General features: G+C 30.8%; 1 protein-coding gene across 3 annotated transcripts; it reads right to left on the minus strand.

Moving 5' to 3' along the window:
• Positions 1 to 3098: 3098 nt before the first annotated feature.
• LOC107419274 (F-box/kelch-repeat protein At1g74510) lies at positions 3099 to 6246 on the minus strand. 3 transcript variants are annotated; one of them, XM_016028017.4, is made up of 2 exons: positions 5966 to 6141; positions 3099 to 5201 (listed from the first exon to the last, which is right to left on the minus strand). In XM_016028017.4, the coding sequence occupies exon 2, from the start codon at positions 5173 to 5175 to the stop codon at positions 3463 to 3465; it is 1713 nt and encodes a 570-aa protein (XP_015883503.2). In that variant the 5' UTR covers positions 5176 to 5201; positions 5966 to 6141; the 3' UTR covers positions 3099 to 3462. The 3 variants fall into 3 exon arrangements, 2 of the variants coding, with proteins under 2 accessions (XP_015883503.2, XP_048329757.1); XM_048473800.2 differs by having other exon boundaries at positions 3099 to 5162; positions 5966 to 6140; XR_009635686.1 differs by lacking the exon at positions 3099 to 5201 and adding an exon at positions 5208 to 5843 and having other exon boundaries at positions 5966 to 6246.
• Positions 6247 to 9432: the final 3186 nt, after the last annotated feature.

A 9432-nucleotide genomic window follows, 5' to 3' on the forward strand; every position in this document is an offset into this window, starting at 1 on the left:
ATGATGAACCAGATAATTTCATATATTTGAATGAAAAATTAACTATTTATAAAATCAAATTTCTCACAAAATCTTGGCTTTACTTAAATAATAATAATAATAAACACCAAGCAAATGGGGTGTAAAAACAGCCCACGTGAGCAGTCTAAACAGTTGGTAGTGGGGACAGAGCAGGAACAAGCAGGTCATAAATCCGTTTCCCATAAGGTACAACTTTGTACTTTACCTTCAACAAAAAGATTAATTTTTGTACTTTAACCTTCTTTTTTATTTTTATATATTTATTCATTGTTGTTATTATTATTATTATTATTATTATTATTATTTTTTATGTTGTTGGATTGGTCCAACAAAGATTTACTCACGGCAGGTAAACGGACCAAAACTCTGCAGCCACTTAGCCAGGTGGCGCTTGTACTACCATAAAAACACACAGATAAGAGTCTTTCATTTCATGCTCACTTCACTACTTTCTCTACAGTGTAAAAAAAATAAAAAAATCCCTTACTCAAACGTATTTCAACCTAAAACCCACTCATTTTTATTTATTTAATTTAATTTAATTTATTTTTTTTTTTTTGGCGACTCTTTTTTGCCTTCTTCCACTTTTTGTTCAGTCAGATGAACTTTTTTTTCCCACCTAGGAAAGAAGAACAATCAATTTGACAAAGATGCTCAAAAAAATCTGTAAATAATCTAAAACCACTATTCTTAGCTTTGAAGAAAAAAAAAAAAATGCATATGTTTTTAAAGAATGGATTAGATAAATTCCACACTTTGGATTAAAATATGAAATCTATGCATCAATAAGCTAAATGGTATGGCCTAAACAACTGCAATTTTTTTTTTTTTCCTCAAAATAAATGACATATAAGACAGGTCTATACAGAAACAAAGTTGTGTCTGCAAACAGAAAATTAACCAAGAAGATGACAAAACTAAGATACAAACAAAGAAACTTGTAAATTATTACCAAAAAAAAAATATCAGCACTAGAACAAGAATATAGGAACTTTCAGTTTGGCCTTTTTCTCTTCTTATGTTCACTAAATACCATGCTTCTTCCCAAGCCCCATTCTCCTTTCCCATCCCAGTCACAAAACCAGGCTTCATTCATACTTCTCTTGTAAGCAGCATGTGTCATAGCTCAACACCACCTGTTTAAGCAAGCTAAATTTTGGCACTTTTCATGATACATACATCAATATCAACAAAATTGATTATACAACATCTTTCATAGATCGCATATATAGCATACAAAAATTTCTAACACTACCAGATTTTGCTATTTGAACGTCAGGTTGGTTTTCCATATTTGATGAGTCATAGCTCATCACCACCTGTTTAAGCAAACTAAATTTTGGCACTTTTCATGAAATATACATCACTATCAACAAAATTGATTATACAACACTTTCATAGATTACATTAATCATACAAAAATTTCTAACACTTCCAGATTATGCTATTTGAATATCAGTTTGATTTTCCATATTTGATGAGTGTATGCTTCAATAAGCAATCCTCATGAAGATTTCTGTTACAGAATAGTAAAAAAAGAAAGAAATCCCTAGTATCTATCATCCTATGCTGTTTTCTCACCAAAGTTCCTTTGTGGAGAAAAAATTGAGATGTAAGTGCAAACAAGTCAGTACAAGCATAAAGGATAATGAATCTGGCATATATATATAAGGTATGAAACGAAACAAGCAAGATCATTTACTGAAGAAATTCACAAAGAAATCACCAAATCACAATGAATGGCATCAAGTAACAAGCAAGTAGTTCGGTAATTATTCTTCTTAAGCAAATAACTGTTATCATGAGTACAATATCACTGCCCTCAAACAAAAATGTTACTGCAGTCATCAAATCATGTTTAGTTCCATTCAACATGTGTGGATGATTTCAAATTTGGTTCTACTAATTGCATAACCATGCTTATTATTCTTTGGTATGATTGTAAAATTGCTGCAGTAAAATGTTAATGCAGTTGCCACCTATGTGTTTGAGAAGACGTCTGAAACTAATTTAGAGCATATTTATAAAGAAAACAAAAAACTGAAAGTAGAATATAATCATCCAATTGAAGAAAATATAAAATTACAAACTTCATAATCCCTGTCAGACAATATCATGCATATTTGAATAGCACAGCATAATTTGAACAGCATTTGTAAATTAGAAATGGTTCTATCACAGAATGAGGAGCTGAGTAGAGATATTAAGCAAAAAACTTCCAGTTGACAGTGCTCGTAACACTCAATTATTCAAACACATGAAAAAGTAGAAGTTAAGGAGATATATAAGCTTAATATCAAATTAGATGCAGAACAAACAGTTCAATTGCCAGGAAGTTAGTCTTTGGCATTGCCCATCAAGAATTGAATAAAAGACATAGTTGTGAGAAATAGTAAAATAGTAATCAATGGCACTGATTAAAAGAAGGCAAAATGAAAAGAGATTTCCAATACTAGACTCTAAAGTAGGAAGCTTCTAAAATTTCAGAGTTTTAGAATCATGCTCAGATTTGCCACACATTACACAGGAACAGTGCATTATAAAAGGTGTCCTTTCTATGCTTATTATGGGAATAAAATTCCTGAAACTAGATCTGGATTGTCATCCAAATATCAAAGCTACATTAAGCTATATTTTGCATGTTGCACATGACCAAACAAGAAATAATATCAAACTAACATGGAAAATGAAGCATCTATTCCATGTGAAAGAAGAATATTAACCTTCCAGTTAAATGGCAGAAACACAGGAAAGTGAAAGAGGAAAAACTAAGAGAATGCGAAAAAAATAGAGATACAACTCATTCACTTTTACCGGTTTAACTGGATCAAAAGAACTACAACCATCTTAATTGTCATACAAAGTGCATTCAGAAAGGTAATATCACAGTTGTATAAAACCTTTCAACATATTAAGATCCTTGAAGAAGTCATGATTACAACAAAATTAACATAAAAACACTAAATCTTTTTTTTTTCTTTTTTTCTTTTTTCTTTTTTTTCCCATTTGAGGTTAAACTACCAAAATAAATAAATAAATAATTTTAAAAAAAAACTAATGAAAGATCATGAACGAGATTACACAATTCAGAACTTTTCAATAAAACTTATGGAAATAGTCACAACAACCTAAAACATTTACCAGTACTTGAGTTTATTCACCTGTGCCTGTTCTACATAATTCCAACCTTTGAGCTCTCATGGTAACTAAAAAAGGGAAAAGACGCAACGGAAAAAGGAAAAAAAGAGAAAGGAAATTAAAACCCCCAGTCCTTCTGTGAATTCTTTCTATATCTAAATTAAAACCATAAATTTCCCCAAAAGAGGAGGGCAGAGATTACCCATGAGCTGGAATTCCATCTCCTTGAAAAACGAAGATTGTAAATTCCATTCCAAGAGGACTCTCCACACAGCACACATGGTGTCAGCAAAACTGGACACCTCAGCATCCCATTACCGCGCAATTATACACAAAGCTGCCAGATTGCTTGCTGGCAAGCACATTCCATTCTGGCGGCCCTTCATCAGGGATCCAAGAATTTAGTTCAATTGTTCCTCCGCCTAAAGCCCTTGGTCCACCAATAACTATTAACCGATCTCCACATGCCCTAAATGCTAAACCCCATCCATTCATTGAGACTGCCCTATCAGGTAAACTCCCAATTTGATCCCACTTATTTTCTTCCTTGTTGTATCTCATAACCCCCTTTCCTACATAATCCGCAGCATACAAAATGTTATTTACAACAGCGAGCAGAGGAGGTGCCTCAGCTGCAGCAGGTGCCTCAGTCACTCCAGCCCCTCCATTTAGGCCAGGGAACATATCAGGTATCTCAGTCCAAGTCATCTTCTCAAGATCATACACTTCCCCACATGTAAGCGACTTTGGGCTGCCCTCCCCAATTCCACCAATAACATAAAATTTTCCGTGCATGAATACTGCCGAGCACATTTTTCTCGGCTTATTCATGCTAGGAAGAGTAACCCAATCTCCTGTCTCTGAATTGTATAGCTCAGCAGAGTTCAAGATATTGCCACTTGGACCACAACCGCCAGCTAAAATGGCGATCTCCCCGAGACTAGCAGAGCCAAATAAGCACCTTGGCGTATTCATTTTCATGCCAGATGACCACGTGTTGGACAAAATGCTATATTTATAAATAACATGGGACGTTATTTCCTTTCCAAAAACGAGGAGTTCTGTACCAACGGCCAATGACTCCTTGTCAGAACACATGAAGCAATCATTTGAATTCATTTTAGGCAAATGCATCCAACGGCGTTGATTTGGATCAAATGCCTCCCATTCAAGGAGGCTGCATGAGAAATAAACCCAATGTTCTATAATACCCATCTCCCGCCTCAGCCTATAGAGCTCTCCACTGCGAATTAGTGAACGAAAACTTCTATTCAACGAGGCAATTGAGCCATAATCAGACCTTGAGCAGCGTAAGAGACAGTTGATTGAGATATCCCGACCAAGTTGGTGGATGAGTGAACTAACATCAGAATAATCCCCTGCATGATTCTGGTCATCTGATGGGTCTGCTTGGACAAGGGGAAGTTCGTTACTATCTGCTGGTGCCTCCTCTCCTTCTGGAGCGTCAGATATCTTGCATAATTTCGCTGCTTGGACAAGGGGAAGTTCGTTACTATCTGCCGGTGCTTCCTCTCCTTCTGGAGCATCAGATATCTTGCATAATTTTGCTGCTTGGACAAGGGGAAGTTCGTTACTATCTGCCGTTGCTTCCTCTCCTTCTGGAGCATCAGATATCTTGCATAATTTTGCTGCTTGGACAAGGGGAAGTTCGTTACTATCTGCCGGTGCTTCCTCTCCTTCTGGAGCATCAGATATCTTGCATAATTTCGCTGCTTGGACAAGGGGAAGTTCATTACTATCTGCTGGTGCTTCCTTTCCTTCTGGAGCATCAGATATCTTGCATAATTTTGCTGATGGGAAGTGTTCTCCATCTTCCAACCTGCGCTTATTGTTTGAGAGCTCAATCACTCGATAAGTATTGTAAATCCACTTACTTTCTTGCTCGCAGGAGCTTGGTAGCTCTCTTGACACAAGATAGGATGGGCCCTCCAACATATTTTCAGAATCGTCTGATCCGTCCTCCTCCGGAGAAGCACCTCCTCCTTTGTTACCCATCAAAATGAAATGCAACACCAATCAGTCTAAAAAAAAAAATGAAATTTATATCCCCCAGTTACTCCACAGTCCACATGCAAATAGGTCAATCAGCAAACTATATGATAAATATATGATTTTGAATCAAATTTAAGAAACTACCAAAACCCATTTCACAATAATAATGGGTAATACCAAAACAATTATTAAAACATATGGGGGATAGGAAGCAGTAGAACAAATACTGAATAATCTCAATCTATCAGAATTTCCTCAGAAAAGAAAAGTGCATGCACCAATGCATAACAGATCGAAAGTTAATCTGGGGGAGCATAATTTTCATACCCGACCACAGCAAGAAAAACAATCAAAATTCATACAGACCTTCATGGAAGAAAAATATATGAGGCAATTTAAAAGCAACAAATGAGAATTACCTAAATCAGATCTCTGGGTTTCCAAACCAACAAAGTACATACCAAAAATTAAACAAAGAAAACGGAAAAGAATTGAAAGTTATTCAACTAAATTACCCAACTGCAATCAAAATGTTAATGCAATTACCACCAAATCCACAAAGAATAATTCTCTTTTAACACTCTTATACAAACAAAGAAAAAAAAAATCCCATTTTTTTTATGTTCCATCAAGAGCTATGCCATTAACTCTTCTTTTCCATTCATTCTCACCTGTTATACAACAAAGCTACCCACCCATTAAAATATATATATATATATATATATATAAAAGAAGCAAAATTTAACCATACAAATTGGAGACAAAAATGAAAACCCAGATAAGAAAAGCTTACGAATTGTAAAAGAAGACGACAACTTGCAGGCAAGGTCCTCTTCTTCTTCTTCTTCTTCTTCTTCTTATTCTTTCTTCCTCCTCCTCTTCTCTCTCTATCTCTCTCTTTCTCACTAAGCTAGATTCTCTCTCCTTTCCTCCTGGTTATATTCGCTGTGGGGGAGAGTAATGAATTAAATAATATTAAAAAAAGTGGGACAAAATATTATTTTTATAATTGAAATTTTCTTTTAATTTTATTTTTATAATTTTTAACAGAAAGAGAAAGGGGACTGTGGTGGGCCCTACAATTGGCCATGAGGTCGCCGTTTGGGATTGCGGCCAAAGAGAGCCAGAGGTACCGAAACTGCTAACGGCCGTTTCTGCACGTGTTACAAACTTATGCTATGTTTTTTGCCCATAGAAAAATAATTCTAATTTTTATTAAATAAAAATTCATAAAAATTTGGATAAACTCTCTCTCTCACTCTCCCTCTCTCTCTCTCTCTCTCTCTCTCTCTCTCTCACCTTTTTTTTTTTTTTTGCCCTTTTTGTTGTTTCAAAGTTGTAGTGGTTTTTGATGGGTTTTGATGGTTTTTTTCATCACTTTCCATTTCCCCTTTTTTTCTTCTGCTTTCTTTTAATTTCTTTTGTTTGTTTTCTCTTTGCATATATCATGAATTTAATGGGGGTTTTTGTTGGGTTTCATTGAATGATTTGGGATGCGTTTTTTTTCTTTTATTGTTTGTGTTTTAAAAATAGTTTTTTTGTGACTCATTAATTGTAAAAGTAAAAAATAAAAAATAAAAAATAAAAATTATGATGGGTTTTTTTGTGGATAATTTACGATAGTTGAAAATAATTTTTTTTATATAAAAATTAAAAATAGAGAAAGTTTTGAGAAAATTAATTTAAAAAGTATAAGATTGAAGAAAGATTGTGGGTCCCATAACTTTCTTTTTAATTTGAAATAAATAATTGTTCTTTGGTTGTTGTAGGATTGTTATTTTTTAAAGAAAAATAAAAATCAAACTAAGCATGCCCTTATATTTTTGGAATTTCAGTTTTCAGGCTGAAATCAAAAGTAAATCTAAATAAATTTTAGAGTTTTCATTATTATTATTTTTAAAGGAATAAGAATCTAGATTAATCTATTATATGGTCCAAATTCGTACAGATAATTGTTTTTTTTGGTTTTTGTCACAATCATACTGTTTTTTGTTATTATATTATTTTGCAAGAGTTTATTATTATTATTATTAAGATGTTATGAAATGCTACTTGATATGTGAATGTTTACATATATATATATATATATATACATGGGTTTCGAAATTCGAATAAACTTTCTATATGGAAAACAATAGATTTGATATATGGATTAATTTTTTTCTTATAATATATGGATTAATTAAGCATGCTATATATGAGGAATTTCACCTAAATAGTGTCGAACTTCAATTTTTTTTTTAATAGTGTTGAATTCAGAATTTAAAAATATATTTTTAGTCATTTTAACATAGGATTAAACCTATGAATTATTATTATATCATATACTTTAAAATGGAAAATAATATGGCTAAATTATATTCACCCAAATATAGTAATACATTATATTCACTAAAATATGAACAAGATTATTTAAATGAGAACAAATTAATAATTGTTCAATATTTAATGAAATAATTTAATATCTAGCCTCTTTTAATATTATTTCTTTATTTTTTATGTTGAAAATGATAAAGGGGAACCAAAAAAACCTTCAAATGAGTATGACTCAGTTGATATATAATAATGTTCATATTTAAAAGTTATGGATTTGAAACAGGAAAATTGAAGAGAAAAATTGTAATATATATTGCATGTTTAAAAAAAAAAAAAAAAAAAAAAAACTTCAACGGAAAATAAATGAATGAAATTAAAGAGAGAAGTGAATAAATCGAATCCATTGAGCTCGATGTCAAACACTTGCTGTTATTTTGAAGGAGGTCTCATATAAATGTTTCACAATAGTTTTTTATTACGTTGGGAGAGAGAGGATAATAGTGACTTGATTTTTATTCCCTCCACTCTTCCTTCTTACTCATTCTTTCTGTATGTTTTACGGCTCTATAGCCCCAACCAAAAAAACAAAAAAAAAAGGATTAATTAATGTTTTGATTTTGCATCAGTCAATTTGAGGATCAATTTAAAGTACTAGATTCATGTGAAATGATTTGTAAATTAAGGACTCAAATTGAAATGTTTTAAATTCAGTGGCCTAATATATAATCTGGCAAATTACAAGATTTTGAAGTGCAATTGACCAATTTATTTGTTGAAATTGAAACATGTGTTTGTTTATATTTTGGTTGGAAAAATTTTGTTTCTGCAAGGGCAGAACCAAAATACTTTGATTAGGGGAATTGCAATGTAAAAGACAACAAAAATTTTCAAATATATATTTCATTTTATTATATATAATAATTCAAAATATGAATTTTATATTATAAGAATAATAATCTTTTATGATTAAAAAAAAAAGAATAAAAAAGCTGTAAAAAATAATAAAATTATCAAGCAAAAACATGATTTCAAGAAAATGGGTAAAAGAAAATAAAATTCGAGACAAGTTTTTTCTAGTTTAACCAATATTAATATTCCAGAAAAACTTTTATTGGATTACCTGAGAAAAATTTGCTTATAAGTAAATCTAATTTTTAAACTAATTATTACATGGATGGTATTACAACGAATACATTTAACAAGTAACATTTAAAAAGACTAAATAAAATGAAATATCGATATAAACTCATAAAAAATAATAGAAAAAATGATGAAATTTTTTGTTGAAACTTTATAATTAGATTATTTAATTAAATAATTGCCAATTTGATTATAAAATTTAAAATATTTCATATATATCATATTTTCTTAGTTAATAGAATTATAATAAGCGCTAATGTATATAAATATTACACTATTGAAAGAAAAAAATATGAAAAAAATACAAATCTAGTAAAATTATTTATTAATTAAAATATATAATATAATTATTATAATTATATTATGATTTATAAATACTATCTCAATATCATATAGAGTTATTAGGTGGTTGAAAACTTTTATTTCTTTCATCATTCTCAGTTATAAATGTGTAATATAAAACGTAATAGATAAAGTATAGGTTAAATTACAATATTCTTTTTATAAATTTAAGTAAATATCAATAATATTTTTAAAATTTTCGTAAAAAGAGTAACAAATTTAATGGATATTTTCAAAAATTTCGGTAAAAATTTTGAAAATATCAATGAATATTATGAAAATTTTGACCAAAATGTGAAGGATTTAATATAAATATGTATGAATGAAAAGTTTCGGAAAAATATCAAATTTTTTTAAAAAAATTATAGAAACTTTATCTATTTCAATTTGGAACCTAGACTTCTTATTGACTTATTGAAAAGATAAAAATTTCAAAGAAATATAAAATAAATTATGGATATT

This window comes from Ziziphus jujuba, chromosome 2, assembly GCF_031755915.1.
Source record: "Ziziphus jujuba cultivar Dongzao chromosome 2, ASM3175591v1".
NCBI lineage: Eukaryota > Viridiplantae > Streptophyta > Magnoliopsida > Rosales > Rhamnaceae > Ziziphus > Ziziphus jujuba.